The 21486-nt window shown below is 46.1% G+C and overlaps 9 protein-coding genes across 9 annotated transcripts; 4 read left to right on the top strand and 5 right to left on the bottom strand.

Moving 5' to 3' along the window:
• Positions 1-157: 157 nt before the first annotated feature.
• Positions 158-5624, bottom strand: SAMD00019534_076850 (hypothetical protein; the record flags this gene model as incomplete). Its single annotated transcript, XM_012897382.1, has 7 exons — positions 158-301; positions 411-585; positions 652-802; positions 881-2054; positions 2116-2675; positions 2747-5333; positions 5406-5624. The coding sequence occupies 7 exons, from the start codon at positions 5622-5624 to the stop codon at positions 158-160; spliced, it is 5010 nt and encodes a 1669-aa protein (XP_012752836.1).
• A 354-nt stretch (positions 5625-5978) lies between these two features.
• Positions 5979-6800, top strand: SAMD00019534_076840 (hypothetical protein; the record flags this gene model as incomplete). Its single annotated transcript, XM_012897381.1, has 2 exons — positions 5979-6002; positions 6255-6800. Coding segments are annotated over 2 exons (570 nt in total), but the record flags the coding sequence as incomplete, so codon positions are not given.
• Positions 6801-6951: 151 nt separating this feature from the next.
• Positions 6952-7405, bottom strand: SAMD00019534_076830 (hypothetical protein; the record flags this gene model as incomplete). The annotated part of the gene is made up of 2 exons (XM_012897380.1): positions 6952-7122; positions 7187-7405. 2 exons carry the CDS (start codon positions 7403-7405, stop codon positions 6952-6954), a joined length of 390 nt encoding a protein of 129 aa, XP_012752834.1.
• Positions 7406-7574: 169 nt separating this feature from the next.
• On the bottom strand, positions 7575-8861 carry SAMD00019534_076820 (hypothetical protein; the record flags this gene model as incomplete). Its single annotated transcript, XM_012897379.1, has 2 exons — positions 7575-8257; positions 8393-8861. Coding segments are annotated over 2 exons (1152 nt in total), but the record flags the coding sequence as incomplete, so codon positions are not given.
• A 627-nt stretch (positions 8862-9488) lies between these two features.
• Positions 9489-11575, top strand: SAMD00019534_076810 (hypothetical protein; the record flags this gene model as incomplete). The annotated part of the gene is made up of 3 exons (XM_012897378.1): positions 9489-9532; positions 10213-10571; positions 10659-11575. 3 exons carry the CDS (start codon positions 9489-9491, stop codon positions 11573-11575), a joined length of 1320 nt encoding a protein of 439 aa, XP_012752832.1.
• A 175-nt stretch (positions 11576-11750) lies between these two features.
• Positions 11751-12826, bottom strand: SAMD00019534_076800 (hypothetical protein; the record flags this gene model as incomplete). The annotated part of the gene is made up of 2 exons (XM_012897377.1): positions 11751-12508; positions 12565-12826. 2 exons carry the CDS (start codon positions 12824-12826, stop codon positions 11751-11753), a joined length of 1020 nt encoding a protein of 339 aa, XP_012752831.1.
• A 408-nt stretch (positions 12827-13234) lies between these two features.
• On the bottom strand, positions 13235-15159 carry SAMD00019534_076790 (hypothetical protein; the record flags this gene model as incomplete). The annotated part of the gene is made up of 5 exons (XM_012897376.1): positions 13235-13648; positions 13726-13989; positions 14074-14376; positions 14487-14640; positions 14723-15159. 5 exons carry the CDS (start codon positions 15157-15159, stop codon positions 13235-13237), a joined length of 1572 nt encoding a protein of 523 aa, XP_012752830.1.
• Positions 15160-16545: 1386 nt separating this feature from the next.
• SAMD00019534_076780 (hypothetical protein) lies at positions 16546-18530 on the top strand (the record flags this gene model as incomplete). The annotated part of the gene is made up of 2 exons (XM_012897375.1): positions 16546-16798; positions 16930-18530. The coding sequence occupies 2 exons, from the start codon at positions 16546-16548 to the stop codon at positions 18528-18530; spliced, it is 1854 nt and encodes a 617-aa protein (XP_012752829.1).
• Positions 18531-19509: 979 nt separating this feature from the next.
• On the top strand, positions 19510-21459 carry SAMD00019534_076770 (hypothetical protein; the record flags this gene model as incomplete). The annotated part of the gene is made up of 2 exons (XM_012897374.1): positions 19510-20942; positions 21006-21459. 2 exons carry the CDS (start codon positions 19510-19512, stop codon positions 21457-21459), a joined length of 1887 nt encoding a protein of 628 aa, XP_012752828.1.
• Positions 21460-21486: the final 27 nt, after the last annotated feature.

Below are 21486 nucleotides of genomic sequence, written 5' to 3'. Positions count from 1 at the left end.
CTCGATGGACTTGATGATGCGCTTGATGGTCTGACGCAGCTCAGCTGGATCCTTGTCGACAATGGTGTTGATGTATCTATGTTTGTGCGGGATGTAAGTAAGGGTATGAGGGGAAAGAAGGTTAGTTCCATGATCGTGGATGAGGTGGCGGGCAGGGTCAAATGTTTGGAAGCACTAATAGCAACTTGGCAAATATGTATGCATTGTCAGGCAGCATCAGTGCCCACTTGCGAAGCAGGTTGCTCGGGTAGTTCTTCATTTTGCCATAGAGATCCAACACTTGGTTGTGCAGCGAGTAGTCCTAGATGAGTATGGTGGAGGGGTTGGGAAGGGAGGGAAGGGAAGGGAGAATGTAAGTAGGTGAGTGCCTCGTGACTGTTGCTTGCGTGTAGCGTTAGGTGACAGTGTACTTTGAGTGCCAGTGGCTTTAGGGCAGAGAGGAGTGCTGCCGGGGTGTGTGCCGGTATACTCGAGATGTACTGTCGCAGTGGATAGTAGAACTCGGTTGGAGACTCCTGGAAGAACTCGTCGGCCAGTGTCTCAAACTCACTCGTGCTGAGGCACTTGCTTGCCAGCCACAACAGTCTATTCATTCGCCAATGAGTTAGCCAACTGTGATTCAATCAACACCTCTCTCTCAAGTATACATACTCCTTCCAAAGTAACTTCTTGTGAGCAAGATTGACTGTGCGTAGTGCTTCGCGAAGAGTTGGCAGTACTGCCAGGTAGTTCTTCTTGAGGAAGTTATATAGACAGACTAGTATCCAAACATAGACCATCTCAGCATTGTCAATAGGTGTGTCTGGTTGATGAGTGGGAGTTAGTGACTGACTGAGTTCACCATCCATGGACTGGACTGAAGCTCAAAGGGTATACATACGCTTCAACTCTTGAACCTCTCTCTTGTATGTTTGACCAACTTGCTTGGAGAGCAAAAGGTCAAACATGGTGTATGAACTGACCTTCTCTTCCTTGATGATCTTCTTCTGGGCCTCATTGATTGCAAACATGTTGTAGAGGAAGGTGTTGATCTTGGTAATGGAGGCAGAGTGATTGTTGGATGCAATGTCCTGCATGACCATCGCCTTGATCAGGCGTAATGAATTGGGATTGGCTGCCAGCGCCGAGGTGAGATGGTCGTTGTGTGTGTCCCTGCCGACCAGATACAGCCACACATCGATGTTCTTGGGATACATCTGCACGACATTGTGCGTGAGCTCCACGTGCTTCTTGAATGGTACGACGAACGACAGGAAGTGCAGCTGGTTGAGGATGTAGTCCGACGAGTCATCGCTGCTGAGTTCGCAAAAGATTGTCTGCAGCGCGCTGATCTGAGATGGTTGGTTGTTCTTGAGGAATGCCTTAGAGTCAAAGAACTGCTTCCAGTTGAGCAGTAGGGTCTTGGTTTGGATGGTGTGCATCGCCGTGTTCTCATAGAGCTGCGTCGTCTCGGGTATCTCATTAAAGACGAGCAAGGAGAGGAAGACAATCTTGAGCTGGTTCTTCTCGGGGTTGTCCAGGTTGCCAGAGAGCGAGGTGTGTCTGGTCGTTATGAAGGGGTCGGGATGCTTGAAGCGATGGTAGTTGGGGACGAACAACGCGGCGAACTTGTCGTTGCTGTCGAGGTTGTAGTGGATCAGGAACTCCTTGACGAGGAAGTCACGATGGCCAGCCTCGAGCATGCTGCGCAGATATATCAAGAGGAACTCGAGCGACCAGAATGAGCTCTCCTGCTTGGTCAGCAGCTGGGACGCTGATGTGGTCTGGCCAAACAACTGGTTCAATGCCTGAGCGCAGATGGTAATGGTACGGGCTAGGGAGCCTGGAAGACGAAGTCGCATCATGTCCAGGAGGATGGAGTTGCTGGACATTGGCGTGGCGAGGATGAGTGTCTCAATATCACGAGGGCTGTTGCTAAAGTTCCTTGAGAACACCTCAATGTAGAGCTTCCACAACAGCTCTGAGCCCTTGTTGTTGGTGATAATCAAGTGGAGCATGTTGAGCAAGTCCTTTCTGTTCTTCTCGTCAGAGAGTATGTCTTGTGAGCTCGGGTTCTGTGTTTGGTTGATTGAGTCAGTAAGATTGATTGATTGGGTGGTTGGCTGGCAGACATACCAAGGAACAGAGATAGGAGAAGCATTGCTGGAGGCTGGTAGGGTTCTTTAGGTACTCCTCTTTTGTGACTAGATAGTACTGCTGATAGTGATCAAACTCATTGCTTGGAATGGTGTATGTGCTGACGAACTGATGCTGCTGATCTTGACTGTTGCATGGGCGAATGATGATGGATGTGTTGTTCGTGTCTGTCATCTCGTCATCTACATCAACGTGGCGTTGTAATGGAATGTAGTCTGCTGTGTCCTTGACGTCGACGACATGAGTCTTGCGTGGCTTGCGAGGAGTAGTAGGACTTGATTCAAGCTGTTGCTTTGTAGAGGACTCTGGGTTGCTGCTGATGCTCTTGGTAAATTCGTTCACACGATCGTCCAATACACTCTTTCTTGACTCATTGACATCCACAATGATCGTCTTGTTCTCCGCGATGACCTGTTTGAGCACCCTCCTGAGTGCAGTCTGGAACGAGTCTGGCTTGCCCTCTCCCATGATGTTCAGCACCTCTGCCTTTAAGTTTGGATCATTGCTATATGAGAAGATGTCTTCGATTGTGTCATCCGCTGTTGATTGATTGATTGATGTAAGTGAGTGATTGATTGAATGAATGAGTGAAGGTAGGTAGCGCACTTACTCGAAAAGGCAAAGTCCCTTGTATGCTGGAAGGGACAATTGACATCAGTGCATACTCCTTCGAGCTCCTCGCGACAGAGTCGTTTGAAAGAGTTGAGCTTGGTAGAGTACTGGATGGAAGCCAATTGGAATGGACTGAGCTTGTTGAACATGGCCGAGAACCGGTATGACCTCATACACATCAGGGACGATACGTACTTGCCAGGTGGGATGCGTTGGAATGGCTCCGCCAACGACTCGAGTCGCATGGCCAGGTCAGACTCATGCGCTTGCTCCCACCTGTCGGCAAAGTTATCTCTCAACACAGAGTTGTACATGGTCTGCTCCAACTCAAGTGCTGAGTTGTCAGCCCTTAACCACGATGATGACACTATGACACCGTTCTTGTCGACCATTCGTCCTTCCTCCAGGATGGTCTTGACAAAGTAGTCCAGATCCCTGCCCTGAAGGATGATTGGCAACACATTGATCTTTGGCTTGGCTGGTTGTGTCGCCACGGTATATATATGGGCCACCTTCTCCTGTGGCTTTCGATCGTTGGCAGTACTACCCGAGCTAAACATTGTCTCAATATTGAATAGCTGTGCTCCATTGCTGTCCTTCTTTGGTCGAGATGCTGTAGTTGTTGTTGTTGTGGTCGTAGTGGTGGCGGCGGTGCCGACAACGGGTGTCCGCGTTGGCTTGTCTGAGTTGTCTTCTCGGGGAGCCTGTGCCACACGCTTGGCTGGGGCCTGTTGTTCACTTTCAATGTTCATTGGGTCTTTGGACTCCTCCGACATATCTGTAGTCGGCTGCTGCTGCTGCTTGCCATTCTGAGCAAGTGGTGTGGACTGTTCTGACGCCTTCTTGTTTGTTATCAAAGGTGGTCCTTCAATGTTGTTGGTGATTGGACCATCCGATGATGTATGATTGCTCACCGCGGCTGGTGTGCCCTGTTCGATGATCTTACGGTTCTCTGGGGTTAACATGACGGTGTTGGACACGGTGTCCAGGATGGAGAGTTGCAGAGGGTCAATGGCAAAGGTGGAGCGGACCTCATCAAACTTGCGCTTCTTCTGATTGATCATGTTGACCTTGTCCATGTAGCTCGTCTGGAGCACCTCACTCTTTGATCGCAACTGATTCAGCTTGCTCGTCTGCTCTTTGTTCTGCTTGGTGACCTGTTCCAGCTCGGTCTGGAACATGTTGATGCGCAGCTTCATCTCGTTGATCTTGAGCTCCAACTCCTTCTTCTTGCAGTCCGTCGATGTCATCTCCAGCTCGATGCGCAGTATATCACTCTCACTCTCCATCAGCAACCTGTTTGTCTTGACAATGTCCGATGTCATTTGTCTCATCTCGTTCTTGGTGAGCTCGAGCTCACTCATGTCCAGTTGAATCTGGGTATCTTGTGTCATCTTGGTCGTCGTCGTCGTTGTAGTGGGTGTCGTCGTGCTCATAGTGTCCGTCTGAGCCACGTCTTGTTGCTCTTGTTCCTGCTCTTGCTCTTGCTCCTGTTCCTGCTCCTGATCGAGCAGGGACTGCGGCGTCGGTGGCATGGTCTGACCAGGGGCAGCCGTGTTGATCATGAATGGCGATGGCACAGACTTGATACGTCGCTCCTCCAGCTTCTTGCGTAGTAGTGCTTCCTCGCGTGCGGCAATCTGCTTCTTTAGGTCCTCCATCTCAGTGCTGTGGAACTCCTTCTTCTTGGCATTGGCCAACGAGTCTACAATGTCGTCAGTAGAGAACTCGTACGAGTTGATGCCAGACTCCTCCCTATCCGAGTCACTCTCGTCAAACGGATGTATAATCATCTGTTGTAACATATTACTATTATTGTTTGTACTGATGATTGTCTTTTGTGGTGGCTGTTGCTGTTGCTGCTGTTGTTGTTGTTGTTGCTGCTGAAGTATGAGTTGTTGTTGTTGTCTCTGAATAAGGAGTTGCTGTTGTTGCTGCTGCTTCTGTTGCTGTTGCTGTTGTTGCTCCTGTTGCTGAAGTATGAGTTGCTGTTGCTGCTGCTGTTGTTGCTGCAGATGAAGATTGTGTTGATGTTGTTTCTTCTTATCCTTCTTTTCTTTCTTCTCCTTCTTGCCCTTTACTTTCTGAGTGACAGGCGCGACTGAAGGTTGATAAAGTTGTTGTTGTTGATGTTGTTGCTGTTGATGTTGTTGTTGCTGTTGCTGTTGTTGTTGTTTGAGTCTTTGAAGCATTTGATATTGATACTGCAACTGTTGTTGTTGCATGTCGATTGGAGGTGATGGGGCCATGTTCACATTGTCAATGCCTATGCCACCACCAATGCCTATGCCACCATTGCTACCATTGACATTGATGTTACCAAGATAGAGGCCAGACAGAAGTGGTGGAGTTAGTTGTTGTTGTTGAGTTGTCATCATACTATCATTGTTGATGTTGTATTGTGAAGGAATGTAGAACTGTTGTGGCTGTGTAATAAAGTGACCGAACTGTTGTTGTTGTTGTATTTGTTGTCTATATGCACCATTCTGACCCTCGTACAATGCTGCCTGTCTATACATATCATCATTGATCTCATTATGACTCGTCAAGTCCATGTCGACCGGTGAGTTCCTCTCATAGTCATCCTTAAGTAATGTGAATATTAGACTCAAGTCAGTTCAACCAATCAATCAATGGTGATAATGTTGTACACATACATAGTCGAATCTATATTGTCTATTGTTGCCTGCACCTCTATCCCTACTCATTGATAGTATGGGTGAATGTGTACCTGGAGATGGAGCCAAAGGGGATATTGAAGAGGTAGATGATATCATTGTAAAGTCATGACCACCAATCTCTCCATCCTCCTTCTCCTCTTCCTTCTTCTTCTTTGACAGCAACACCTTTTGCCGAAGTGATGTTAATGTATCCATCCTTCCTTTCCTCGTTCGTTCGTTCGTTAGTTCGATCGTTCGTTATAAATTATTATATATATTTATCTTTATGTATGAGTCTCTCTATCTCTATCTATCTATCTATCTCTATAATAATATTCGATTGAGATATACTTCAAGTTCATTCGAGGTAGGTATAATGTATGTTTATATGTGTAGGATTGAGAATGAATTAGACGAATGAGCTACTTTTTTTTGAAAGATGTTCATTCTAGTGTGTTTGAGCTCCCTTCACACACAATCCTCGCCTCGCGAAGGAATCTCTAAGTCAATCAATCAATAGCCATCACTCAAGTTAATTCATTTAATACACATATATATACAAGATTCAGGATGTTGGGAAGATCACTCACACTCGTATGTGTCTCAATCAATCATTGATGGGCAATCAGTCGGACCCGACAAGAATGAATGAAGGTGTTGTTTAAAGTCGACTACATTGAACGAAACGCCACAAACTGTCTATCAATAGCGATAATTAAACTGCGACTTAGAGATCGATTGATTGATGGACCATCACACGTTGCGAACAGAGAGCATAGCACACTGGCAATCAATCACTCACTCACTCACTTACTCTTTCAACTACATCATCATTGACAACAACAGGTTGGTAACTCGACAAGACAGCTTATCACAAGATCATTGTTGTCATCATCAACACTGTGCAATAACAGCAGATGGATGTCAACAGCTGCACCACAGACGAATAACTTGGGAGCATCATACACAGCAGCACCACCAGCTAGACCATCTCCACAGAGAGGTCGTCGCCCAAACAAGCAGAAGTCACCATCGTTCCCACAGTACGCTCACATCCCACGTCTGGCAACAGAGGGTATGCAGCGTGTCACAGAGATGGGCTTCAACTACTATCTGATCGACGTGCGTCCCGCCGAGCAGTTCCAGCAAGAGGCTGTTATGGGCAGCGTTAACTTCCCCTCCGCGCAGGGCTTCTCTGCCGAGACCCTGAAGGCTCTGGACAAGTCGTCGATGGTGCTGTTGATGGGACCCAAGGAGAAGGGTTACCCCGCTGCATGTGAGGCTGCACTCGAGTTCACCAAGCAGGGCTTCAAGTCTGTGATCGTCGTTGAGAGCAGTGTCAAGGAGTTGGTCGACAATGGTTTCTTCTACAGCAGCGAGAAGGACACATTATAAGACAGACCGAACGAGACGGCTGATGCTAACAGCATTCGGCAGTGTACCAACAACCCAACACAATCAATACATACATTCATACACAACAATCTATCTATCTTACAAGTGTTCAGAACTTTATTGAGGCTAATGTACATGATGGAAGAGGTCATCGATAAGTCCTCTTTGGCGCGTTGTTTACTTGCTCCCTCAGAGACTCAATGTCCTTGTCTTTGCGCTGCATCTCCACCAAAGCAGTCTTGAACAACGATGATATGTTCTTCATCAATATCTCATTGATCTTCTGAAGGTTCTCATTCTGACTCGTAGTCTGTTGGACCTGTGTTTGTGTCGTATGAGTTAGTTCCATCTCGCGAGTATCAATCAATCGAGATCAATCATACTTGTGTCTTTAGTGCACTGATCTGTTGATTGGCATCGATGTTGTCTTGTTGTATCTTCTTGTTGGACTGTTCTAGAGCGGATATCTTGTCTTTGAGTGTTTGCAACTCTTTGTCGTGATGATCAGCATCGTCGTCTTCATCAATCGAATCGTCTTCGTGAGACTTGGCCGCCACTGTCAAGTCTGAGTACAGGTCATAGTCATCATTGTCGTTACTCATAGTTTCATTATGGGTCACTATGTTAATTGATTGATGATCCTTCTCACGAATGATGTATGAGCCAACCCCACACACTCTACACATTCTATCACAAACGACTTGTCGTCTTTCCCTTTTTTGGACACACACACATACACAACAACATACAGCGTGTTTATGTTTTAAGTGATAGCTTTTTTGCCTGCTCATATGCTACGAGCGAGATGATAGAGTAGGGCGCAGCAACTAGCAATGATGGTACCAGTCCTTTCCAGAGTGCTCGCCAGCCTTCCTTGGTGATGGTATCTCTGCCTACTCGCAAAAAGTGTGACTTGTTCAACAGTGTCTGCCATGTGCTTGTGGCCATTGCCTCGCCTGCACGACCTCCCGATGAAAGTCCAATGCCAGCGCTGTCAAAGTTGTAAATTGTTGTAGTTTGCAGTCGTGTCTTGATGACGTCCAGTGGGTTGGCGGCCGTCGTGCTGATGACGGCTGCCACCAGTGCGGCTATCGTGTGTACAAGTGCGTCTTCATTCTCGAGCTGCAGTGTGTCGCCCTTCTCCAGCAGCAGGAACTGCTTCTGTCGCGGTTTCAACCCCAGGTGTTGGCGAATGTCCAACTGCAACAGATAATGCTTGGTGAGCTCGTAGCTGCCCCACCAGCATGCCGAGTACGGCACGTTCTTGAGGACTGTGATTCCAAAGCCTCTGTATATTCCTCGGATGCCTGCCTCTTGGTATGTATTTCGAAAGATCTCTCTGGCCTTTAGGGTCGCTCCCATGTGGCCCTGGATCTGGCACTTTTGCGTCATCACTTCGAATGGCACGGTCAGTGCCGAGGCAGACAATTCGGCAAGTCCACCTGCGATGAATGCTAAAGGATTGGAGTGACAGATAGATCGAGGTGTTGGTAACTTGGACGACCGATCACAGGATACGGTGATCACGTGACATTCGAAATCCGATCACGTGATCAATCTGATGTCACGTGATTTTAAGTTAAACGTACGTGAGTAAGATCCAAAGTCGTTGTGATTGAGATACTGTTTCATCTGTTCGTAGAAGCCATAGTAGATGAGCTTGGCTGAGAGATATCCACTCTCCGAGGCCAGGAAGCCTTTGTAGTAGCCTCGAAAGCCCTCGTGTCGAAAGATGCTTTTAAAGCCATTCCAAGTGCTGGAATAGTGTGGATAGGTCTGGTTGACCACTGACGAGCCCTGGACCTGCAGACGCGTTCGAAGCAGATCCATTGGATACATCATCGAGTCGATTGCGCCTGCAAACAATAGGTTGTATGTATAATATTTGCGTTGATCCAAATGATCCCATGATATATGCATTGTAGACTCTTCATATACATTATGTTGATGAGGTATCTGTTGTTGATCAAGTGTTAAATCTGTTGCTGCTGCTGTGGTCGTATCCTGCTGCTGATGCTGATGCTGCTGCTGCCGTTGAGGTGGCGTCGTTGTCGGCATTATGTATTATGTATGTTTTGAGTATAAGGTAAAGTGTACACTTTTGGTGAAATGATCAAATCATCCAGTGATGGTGTCTGTCTGTCTGTCTGATGTCGTGTCGTGTAATGTCGAGTTGTTGACTGGTATGACTATGAATGATGTGTTACTGTTACACTGACACTGAATGAATAATGATTGTTTGTCGTGTGGGGTAGTTGTGCTTAGGTCATCAACAAAAAAAGCGACCGATTTGATTTTTTGTTAATTAAATTAGTATTTCTTTTATTTCATTGTTATTATTATTAATATTATTATTTATAGTTGATTTATTTATACTATTTCAATTATAATCTCTTATTATATATTTGAAAAGACTTAGTTATATAATACTTTTATTTTCTAACTCTGTTTTTGATTGGACACTTCTGTGTTACCTCCACTTCGTATCCTCAACCAATTATTTTTGGCACCTCGACCACTCAGCATTGTTCACAACAAAGCATTTTGTTTGTCAAAAGTTCATTCATTCATTCATTTATTGTTTATTACTCTTTACTTTATTTATATACGAATACATATATATATACATTATAAATATACAAAGTCAGTATTCTTGTACCTTATAAAATATATATATAGTTATTGATGGCCGAACGAAGAGCTGCAATCTTTGGAACAGAGAAGGATCAGTAAGTTATTGGATAAACCTAACAAACAATGTCTACTATTGCGTCGATCAATCAATCAATCAAACAAACAAACAAGCAAACAATCAATCACCATTCATCATCACACAAACAAACAAACAAACAAACAAACAATATGTATCTCTTAATATTGTCTGTCCTCTTTCTCTTTCTAGCTGTAGCTGTAGCTTTAGCATTTAGCATGTAGCATATAGCATTTAGCATTTAGCATTTTAGCATTTAGCACTTACTTGTTGTGAGATCTTCTTTATTATTAAACATCTTAATATATGTGTGTGATTGTAGTATTTGAACTGTCTCTCCTCTCTCTCTCTCTCTCTCTCTCTCTGCTGCTCCCTCACCATCATCGCCACTCCACCTCTAGCTCTAGCTACATACAGCAGCAGGAGCAGGTACATACATACAAACATATATATCTAGCGTCGACAGGACAGCATATTATAAGAGCGCAGCTCAACTACAGCATAGCACAGAACAGCACAACATATCTAGCACAGCAGCAGCAGCAGAAGTTATAACTTGTTATCTTCACGCGTCGACGTGACATCCAAATCAACAACACTACAATGATCATATCATGCGTAACACTACGATTATACATTGGATATTAACTTTGAAACAACCTTCTAATCAATCACTATAACTCTCTCTCATACTTAAAGGCAGAACTGCCCATTCTACTTGAAGATTGGAGCATGTAGACATGGAGACAGATGCTCGAGACTGCACAACAAGCCATTGGCAAGCCAGACGATCATCCTGCCCAACCTCTATCAGAGCCCTTACTTGAAGAGACCGGCAAACCTGCCCCCAATCCAGGCCACCGAGGAGGAGATCCAGAAGCACTTTGACGACTTTTATGAGGACATTCACGAGGGCCTTGCCAAGTACGGCACGGTTGAGCTCCTCTACGTCACTGCCAACCTTGGCGACCATCTCATTGGCAATGTATATGTTAGGTTCTCCACCGAGGAATCCGCTGCAGCTGCATGTGAAGGCTTGAGAGGAAGATACTATGATGGTATGTTGTCAGTGCGCGTGTAGTGAGTGCGTTGGATGTTGGAATGTTGGATACTAACACACAATCAATCAATCAATCTTGATACAGGCCGTCCAATCGTGGCAGAGTTCTCACCTGTGACCGACTTTAACGAATCTAGATGTCGACAGTTTGACTTGGGCACATGCGACAGAGGTGGCTTCTGCAACTTTATGCATCTACACAACCCATCCAAGCCACTATACGTCAAGTTGTTTGGAGATAGGAAGAGCCGCAGTCCAAGCCCATCGAGGAGAAAGGACTTCTCTGGAGGTGGCGGTGGCGGCGGCCGTGGCGACTATGGCCGCGGAGACTATGGCGGTGGCGGCAGAGACAGGGAGTTTAGAGACAGACGAGGCGGTGGAGGCGAATTCAGAGAAAGACGCGACTACAGGGACAGGGACTACAGAGACAGAGAATACAGGGATCGCAGAGGAGACTTTGATTATTACCGCGAGGACGACAGAGGAGGCAGAAGAGGAGATTACAGAGGAGACTACAGAGGAGGCGGCGGCGGCAGCGGTGGTGGAGACGAGTTCTATCGCGAGCGAGGTGGCGACTTTAGAGACAGTAGAGGCGGTGGTGTCGGCGTTGGTACTGGCGGCTATCCAGATCAACCACGCGTTGGCGACGTTGGCTACAAGAGATCAAGATCCAGATCACAGGAGCGCGACAGGTACTACGATGGTGACGTAAGTAGCACAGGAGCACCAGTAGGAAGCACACCAGGAAGTGGCAGTGGCGGCAGCGGCACAATCCCAATCGGTGGTCTGCCCGTCCTGCAAACAGAGAGTGGCGTCAACGAGCCCACCGAGAAGAAGATCAAGCTCGATGGCAACAGCAATGGCGTCGCGCAGCAAGATTCTTCAGCACCATATCTGACCGAGTCGCAAACGATTCAATGGGCGTCCTCAGAGGAACGCCGCACAGACGACTATGATGTCAAGACATCGCTCACGCAATCCACTCAATCACCACCAAGATAACACATCAATCAATCAATCCAATCAATGCGCGCGAATACAGCAACAGCAATAGCAACAGCAGTAACAGCAGTAACAGTAGCATCCAACAACATGCACATCACTCAAACACGCAAAGCAATGCAAATGAAGTTCAGTTGAATACATTCGTCGAGTCGTCTTCCATTCATTCATTACACTAATAGTATGATTTGATGAGTCTATGCATCTCAAAGTACTCTACGATGTGTTCTTGATGATACAGGCCAGTGGCAGCAGTGAATCCAACGTATGCCTCATCATCATTGTGTAGTTTTAGACGAGTGTGGAGGACAATTGAGCACTGGACAATGTTGACACCGTCAAAGCTAATGGTCATCTGCTTGTCTGGAACATGTGGATTGTAGGTGACGATCACATGATGCAACTGGTAGTCATTCATCTGACATGTTGGCGTGCCTACGCCAATCGAATATCTATGTTCCGATGAGTTGTTACCCTGTCCATTGGTATGTACTGAAATGTGATTGTCATTGGGATCTTGACAATTGTCGTTGGCATAGATATCAAACTCAATGGCCAAGCTATTGGGTATGTTTGAATAGCCGAGAGAGTTGCCACCAATTAGACGAGACTGAGCTATTTGTTGACTGTGATTCTGGATAACAAAGGCCATGCCATCACCCAGTGCCTCCTCTGTAGTCCGAGGCTTCCCCATCCTTATGCCAAACTTTGCGATGAATCCATTCGATAGATTTCTGACCCTCCTTGAGCTCCAACAGTATGATACTTGAGATTGGCGACTAGCAGTCAGCAACAGTGTACCTTGTCTCCATGATGCATTATTGCTATTCAGAATAGTATTGGGAAACATAGTATATATTGGAACATGTTTAAGTATCTGTTTGAGTAAGAATCTGTCCTTGAACACCTTGGAAGCAGGTGATGGTACCTCATCTGACATGTAATGTTAGGTCATTAGTTGATTGATTGAGTTGAATGTATACACATACCTCCAACAACAACAATAGGATAGAGGTCCTTGGCATTGTTCAAACATATTGATACATGATTTATCCATTTGGTCTGAACAATCTCTTCCAAACAGAATGTACATATACCAGTTTGGTTTGTATTATAATTGGTCATCATGTTTGTGATAGTTGACGATGTAGCTGGTGGCAGGGGAGCCACAGTTGTTACTTGGACCTGGGTTGGTGGATGTGGAGCACCAGTTGTTACTTTGACCTGGGTAGCTAACTTCTTTGGAGGCATATCTTAAGTATATATATGTTGTTTGATTGAATGAATTAATGAATGATGATAACTAATGTTTGCCTCATCATTCAAGCCTTGCTTGACCTTTCACACGTCTTTGTCGGGGAATTGACGAAACATTGTATAATTAATCGTTTAATATATATTATATTATATATATATATAATAGTTTATTCGAACAAAGGTAATCTTAGTCAGATTCCCTTCTTATATATATTTGGATGGAATGAGAGTTAGCGAGGAGGGAGAGTGAGGCGGTGCAACACCAAGCAAAGGTTGGAGTAAGAGGTGGAAGTGGAGGAAGTGGTGATTGATTGTTATGTTGGGTTGGAAAGTTGATTGAATGATTGATACCTTGGTTTGGTTGAATGATTGATTGATGAGTTGGAACGAGATATTAATTGATTAATTCTCGACGATGACAGTTGCACCTTCCTTCTTCCTGCGTAGTAACTCTCTGGTTTGGTTGTGTGACTCCTTGGTGATCGGATAGAAGAAGACAGCGACAAAGCTAAATAATACAATGACTGTTGGAACAACACTGACCAGCATACGCAGGGCAAAGACAACGCTTGCGTTCTCCTTGTTGTTGTCGATGATCTCATTGCTGTCGCCATCGACGCTGGCTGGTGCCGTGTAGCCAGCTGCACTGAGCACAAAGTTGGACACGGCCAGACCGACCGACAGACCGAGCTTCTGGAAGAAGAGGAACAGCGAGCAGAACAGACCCTCACGTCTCTCTCCAGTTTTCAGTTCATCGAGCTCGATCACATCTGGCAACATAGACATTGGTACCAGGAAGGCAACAGATACACCAATCTAAAGTATGAGTGAGTATGAGTGAGTATGACTGGTCACGTGACTGTATGGACCGGGCTGAGGTATACTATACTTACGCCACTGAATGCAGCAATACCCCAGACAAGTGCCTTGTTGTTGGCTGGCACAAAGTATAGACTGGCAAATGCCACCAGCAGGAACACTGCACCGATATAATACACTGTCTTCTTGCCAAGAAGTTGGCACATCTTGCTCCAAAAGACGATGAAGATGCTGACCGATATCTGAAGTGTGGCCAAGATATATGGGAAGTCCTTCTCGGCATTAGCCACATAGGTACAGTACATCAACAAGTTGTTCTGGACAAATTGAACGGCAATCTGTGTGTGCATGTGTGGATTGATGGATGGATGGGCGAGTTAGTCATGGACAAGACAATGGATGAGAATGGTGCAAACACATACCTGGCAGAAGAAATAAAGCAATGTGACAGTGATGAATGCTCTGTTCTTGAACATCACCATGAGTCCTTGGAAGAATGGGACGTGGGAGTCGGAGAGTGCTGCAGTCTTGATGTTCCTGGTGCCCCAGAATGTGATGAACAGTGGGATCAGCATGATTGATCCCCAAACACCACCACTGAGTAGATAACCGGCTTCATAGTCTGTGACCTTGACACCATCGATTGTCTCTGTGAATGTATTGATGAGTATCGAATGTACGAAAGATGACACCACACCTCCAAGCATCATAGATATCATTCTATACTGTTAGATTGGATGCGGATGGATACGTTAGAAGACTTATCACATGATTGATCACGTGACCGATGATGAATCACGTGACTGCCAATCAAAAAGAAAGAGTGTAGACATACGCCTGCCAGGGAAGTCCTTTCATCATAGTCACTTGTGATCTCTGCATTCATGGCAGAGTAAGGAATGGCCACACATGTGTAGGCAATACTCAGCAGAATTACAATGATTTGGTAATATACGACCTTGGCCACTTCAGACACTGGTGGGACGTACCTGGAGGATATGGATTGGACACATGATGTTAGCAAGATTGGTCGACCGGCCGTGGACTGCAACCTGTCAGCTGACAACATACCATAGAGCAGTATAGAGGATAGCCAGAGGGAACATGCCACCGAGAATCCAGACTCTACGACGTCCAAAACGTGACACGGTACGGTCACTGAGGGATCCGACAAAGATGTCAGAGAAAGCATCGACGGCTTTCGTTGTGAAAAGGATAAGCGCAGAGTAGAGCGGGTTGAGCTTGGCAACGCTGAGCAAGAAGGTGTTGAGGAAGAATCCCTTAATCACCTGGTAGATGGACAGACCACCCTCGCCCAGACCATAGGATATCTTCTCGGTCATTGTCAGACGGCGCTGCACATCGATCTGAGGCTTGGGGCCGCTGTAATATGGTGTGTCGCCTACTGGTTCATCCTGGCTGTTGCGCCTCAGCAAGGGCATGCGATCGCCCTTACCTCTGACTTCCAGGTCGATCTCGCCATCGTCTGTTGGTGTGTTTGACAACATGTTTTATCTGTCTGTCTATCTATATGTGGATGTTGTTGTCTATCTGTATGTGTGCGTGCGTTTAGGTAGTTGATGAAGATGGAATAAGGATCGGAACTTGAATAGTTGGTTGGAGCCTTATTTGTTGTTTGCTATGAGGTAAGATTTGAAAGTGTGCGAGGGAGTGAGTGATGGTGACTGAGGAGTGAATGAGTGAGCGATTGTGATCGTGGGGGGGGGTGTGATGCAAAGACTCCTGTTTTGATCAGTGTGTGAGCGTGTGAGTGATTGTTTAGATGGAAGGTCAGTGAAGAAGTTGTGATCACAACTTCAAAAATGATATCCAAGTTATATATGTATATATATAAGTAAGTAAGTTATTTGTTTAGAATGAAGGAGTTAGAAAAGATCAGAGTAGGTATTGATGTTGGTGTTAGGCCCCGGAGGTAGGGTGTGAGAAATCAAAGACAAGAGTGCAAAGGTGCATGCCCTTGGTGTTTCCTTTCGCAAAAAGAGAGAGAGAAATACAGATCAACAAAGTCAAAAAGCTCCTCACAGCGAAGTTTTCAGGGTAAGTTTCCTACTGGACATGAAAAGTGATCAAAGAGCAAAACTAATGCCGAGTGTCCACGCGATCATTGACACAATGATACCTCTCCAGAAATTTCACGAGGATGCAGGAGGCTACTGACCCCACCTTGGCAAAGTAGGACCCTCTCAGCTGGCAGTGTCTAATGTTGTGATTAAAAGAGATACTATAGGCATCATAATTATAACCTCTTCTAGTGTTGATGATGAAGTTATTGTTGTTGTTTTTGATGATGTTGTGAATCTTCATCGGACCATTCATTAAAAGATACACAAATAGAATAGGCATAGGAATATGGAGATATATATATATACATAATTATTTGTTTTGTTTATATGATTGATTGATTGATCGTATTGGAACACAGCACCTTTGTCAACATCAAAGTTACATCAATCAACAACAGTAACAACAACAATATGATGACTAATATTTCAATGATTGACTTTGGGATAAGGACTTCAAAGAGTGGAAGATGGATTCCAACGTAGAGTAGTTGACAACCTCCGTTACTCATTAAGAACCCGATACATATGTCATATTGATATAATGAATAGGACGACTTTAACTTCATTGTTCATTCTATCAATATGACATTGTTAACGGGTTCTTACTTGGAAGAGTTAGCTTGTCGACTTAGCCGTGACTCCCGATCACACATCGTGGACACACCTCAACATGAGGGATCGATCAACATACTTACTAAATTGTCGGGAATCATTCAATCAATCATGCGACCTTTGAATGATTTGTAAAATACAGCTTCAGATACAGATATTCAAGATACAACCAAGTTGTGAACGAACGAATGAAATAGAATGGACAAGTTACCTGTTCTCTTGCTCAAGAAGGTCATTGGATATGTTGATGAAGAAGTGAAGTTGCACACTGGTATCTTTCTCAGCATGTCATGCAAGCGATTATATCGTGAGCGAGACAGTTACCTCTTGCTGAACAGTGCCAGTTACTTCACCTCTGTTGCGCCTACCTTTTTGTCAGACCATTTCCATCTGGTCTCATACAAAGATGTATTAACTCGTTCACTCACGACCCAGTACTTTGGAATACAATGTATGTATGTTATGTAATTGGTGTGTAGCCAACAGCATCAAACATCATCATCATCAAGATTCATCATCAGTGCTACTGACACATCACCACCGCCAACATCATGCTGCTCTCTCACTCCCTCACTCTCACAGTGACATCAACTGACTTGTTCAAGTGGGATGGCCAAGATGCTCTCAAACGAGGAGTAGTTCCCGAGACAACCTCATTGTTGGTCTTTGGTGACCACTTTGATAACGCCATTGAGCCAGGTGCCATCCCTCAGTCTGTCAGCATCGTAATAATGGGCAATGATTATAATCAACATCTGTCAGATGGCATCCTGCCCGCTGGACTCACCTATCTCAGAATGTCCAGAAGCTTCAAAAGAACCCTCTCAGAGTGCTCTCTGCCAGCGACGCTCACAGACATCGACTTCGACTTCAAACCCGAACATCCCATTGGCGTGGGTCAACTCCCGCCAGCGCTGACCAGCCTATACCTACCCCTATCATACCAGCACCCCATAGCACCTGGCGTCATCCCACCATCAGTCACTACACTACACCTGAATAACATCAAACATCCTTTGGTACCGGGATGCATCCCCGACTCAGTCACTGACCTCGTTATCCAAAGTACTTGTGTCATGCAGCAATGGTCCGGTGTGCTGCCAAGATCTCTCACCAAGTCGTACCTCTCCATCATGGGTCCTCTTCCCGTGGACGTGCTTCCACCGACTCTGCTGCACCTTGAACTGGTCTGCGAAAGGTCAAGATGGGTTTTCACACCTGATGGATCCACCTTCCATGAGTCCCGTCATTCTTCCATTTGGCTTGGTGACCCTCCTTCCAATCTGCAGTCACTTGTCATCCACAACCAACTTAGATCATTGCCACCGCCCGGCATACTTCCTGCATCTCTGACCCAGCTTACTCTGTACAACTACTGTCACTACAGTTCACCATATTGGCATCTCAATGAATTGGATCTATCAAGGATACCAAGATGTGTGCTGCATCTTAGTCTGCCGGATGGCATGGCACACGAGCTGGAGCACGGTGACATACCTAGCAGTGTTACCAAGCTGGAGTTTGCAAGCAATTTGCCGATCAATCCTGGAGTCATCCCCAACTCTGTCACACACCTCAAACTGGCCATGTCCTTTGATCAGCCGTTGGTCAAAGATTCAATCCCGAGCTCTGTCACACACATCGATCTATACTGTGCATTTAATCAACCGTTGGCCAAACATACCATCCCCAGCTCGGTCACTCATCTCGAGTTTGGATACTCTTTCAATCAATCATTGGTTGAATGTCTGAGCGATGTCCAACTGGTGGCCAATCTCAAAGTGCTGATGCTGGACGAACATTACCAGCAACCACTTCCAGCTATGAAGAACGATTCACTTCAACTGACCATCACGGACAGATACCAGCTTGAGCTTCCAGTTGGGATGCGCGTTGGCTCAATCCACATTCTGCCCAGCTACTCCACCTGGGAAAATGTTGTTTTCGACTTTGAGCCACAAGTGACTTTCATTGTAGACACACTTCAACATGCGAGATCAGTACACTTCAATGATGAACGATCGATATATCAGGTGGACAGTGAGTGGACGCTAGCGCTCAGGCTCCTTGCCGGTGACCACAAGTTCAACGCCGGCTTTATCCATCGGTCCAAACTGTTCAGTTGGTTATACAAACACTTGAATGACGGTTACAATAATCAAATCAGTTTAATGGGAATTTGATATTAATATTCTTCACTTGGAACCATTCCATCATTTCGTGGCGTGGGTTTGACAATTGCTAGACGATGAATACCAGCAGCCACTTCCAACAATCCAGACGTCATGATGATGGACCTTTACCAACATGCGCTGCCTACTAACATGCACGTGAACTCAATCAATATAATGTCCTATGGCGACAATCTACTGGACGACTGGGAGTCACGAGCTCATCACATCGCTGACACACTTCATCAACATGCAAGATTTGTGCACTTCCTCGATGAACAAAGGATATATAAGGTGGACAATGATTGGTCCCTTATTTTCCACTCATCCTCTCGTACCTACAAACTCAACGCAGGCTTCGTACGTCGATCCAAACTGATCAGTTTGTTACAGAAGCTCTTGATTGAGGAGCGCAATGTTCGCATTCATGAATGGCGGGATCGTAATCCCAATAAACAGATCCCAAATGGACAATAGCAATATTATCATTGGAGCCATATTTCCAGATGGTGTTGTCCAAAATCAACACTACCTCACATCTTCGTCAAATGAGCAGCGAGGTAGTGTGTGAAGACTGATGGAAGGTTTGGTGTGTGAGTGTGACTTTGGTGGACCATCCACTCACTTCACTTCTCTTGAATTCTATTCACTCATTCAACACAACACAATCACACAATTACACAATTACAACAAAGCCTAGGCATCTATATTAGTGGACACTAATAATCATTCATTCATTCAATCAATCAATCAATCAATCAATTTCAGTAGTCATTGTTAAATACAGACAACTAGCCAGCAGCCCACAAGGACCCAATATTACGATCAAGACGACATGTCGTCAATGTCAATTGAAATTGAACCAAGTGTGTCGCTGGCGACATTGACATGTCCAGATCAATCATCATCATCAACAATGACGACGATAACGACGACGACGATGATGATGACGACGACGACAACAGCAATAGATCAACCATTCTTCACAGTGATGCGATCGGACTATTTGAGAAAGATGATATTCTCAAGCCTGTTGATAAGGGGCAAGAAGCAGTATGCCAACTACAAAGCCACGTCATATCGCTACGACGACATTGATTGCGTGGCGTGGATGTGTGTCAACGGCCACTTTGCACTGTTGGCCGACAAGTTGAGCAACAACCGTCCACTCTCATTCAACAGACGCGCCGTCAAACATCTCTGCAAGCGCAGTGGCTGCTTCCAGCTGTTTGTCACGGTGGCACAGCGCTACTTCAACATCCTGGCCGACACACCTGACACCTTTGACTACCTGTGTGCGAGTGGACGTCTACACTTCTTGATCTACTTTCGACAGATGCTCAAGGAGCGCAATCATTCGCTGCGCTGCTCGTCAAAGGCGGTACGCAAGGCCGCCACCAACGGACATCTCGACTTGCTCGAGTATCTTCACAAGCACAACATTGGCAAATGGACGTTCGAGGCCAAGGACGCGGCGGCGCTCTCTGGCAACCTGGGGGTGGTGCGTCTGTTCCACGAGCGGCGACGCGAGCGCTACACCAAGCAGACGTTCCTCAACGCATGCACGGCGGGCCAGGTCGACGTCATGACCTACCTCCTCAAGCGATGTCAGAAGAACATGGTCGACTTCTACTATCAAGAGTTTGTGGCCACTGTAAAGGGCGGCCACGTCGAGGCCCTGCGTCTACTCATGACTCTCAAGCCCAAGGTGTTCACCCTGCTCAAGCAGGACCTGATGCAGATCGCCTCGGGCAGTGGTCACGTGGGCGTGCTCGAGCTCATACTTGAGGACGACGCCAATCAATGCACGTGCACCTCGCTTGTGACGGCAACAAAGGCGGGCCAATGGCACGTCGTGGACTTTTTGATCCCCCGACGCTGTGTCTGTTTCTCCACACACGCGTTCATCGACGACGCCGCAGCCCAGGGCCGACTGGACTATGTCAAGCAGTTCAACACCATGCCGCAGTACTCTTATGTGTACCGTGCGATGGAGCTGGCCGCACAGAACAATCATGAGGATGTCATTCGCTTCCTGGCACTCAATCGCACGGAGCCCTACAACTCCATCGTCCTGGCACACATTGCTGCGAGAGGAACAGTGTCACTGATGGAGTTTATGTCGAAGCATTCCCGCGCTCCCTTCACCTTCTCCGAACTCAACCATGCCGCATCGGCTGGTAACCTACCAAATGTAATATATCTTTGTAACAACAGAACAGAAGGCTGCAGCATCATGGCAATGACAATGGCAGCCTCCAACGGACACCTGGACGTTGTCGAATATCTTCACAAGAACCGAACCGAGGGCACCTCTGTCATGGGACTCAATCTGGCTGCTTCCCACGGTCATCTCGACGTCGTCAAGTTCCTTCACTACAACAGAACCGAAGGATGTGGTACATATGCCATGGACAATGCTTCGTAAGTCGATTGATTGATTGATCGTCCCACACTCATACTAACTAACGATCATACATGAACCAGACTCAATGGATACGTCGAAATTGTCAAGTTCCTTCACTATAATAGAACAGAGGGATGTACAACGAATGCAATGAACATGGCTAGTGTGGAGGGACATCTCGAGGTTGTGTCATTCCTACATCTAAATCGAACGGAGGGCGCGACAAAGGTGGCAATGAACGCAGCTGCGATCAATGGACATAGACGCGTGGTCGAGTTTCTACATAACAACAGGACAGAGGGCTTTGGCTCGAGAACATTCCGAAGTGTTCTACTCAAGTGTCGAATATCAGTGGCCGAGTACTTGTTGGACAATGGTATCGTCACGTCGGATGAACCCATCGATCATCAGGACATCAAGACACTCAAGGCCATGAACGATCCGTCCACACTCCTATTTCTCAAACATCGTTTCCCCTCGCACTACAAGAGACTGAGGAGGTCAAAGGTCATGCAGGTGATACTTGGAAAGTAGTAGCAGTTGTAGTAATAGTAGTTATAG

The sequence above is a fragment of the Acytostelium subglobosum genome (genome assembly GCF_000787575.1).
Source record: "Acytostelium subglobosum LB1 DNA, scaffold: scaffold15, whole genome shotgun sequence".
Lineage (NCBI taxonomy): Eukaryota > Evosea > Eumycetozoa > Acytosteliales > Acytosteliaceae > Acytostelium > Acytostelium subglobosum.
Note: the sequence above shows the minus strand (reverse complement) of the source record. Positions and strands in the feature narration are given on the sequence as shown.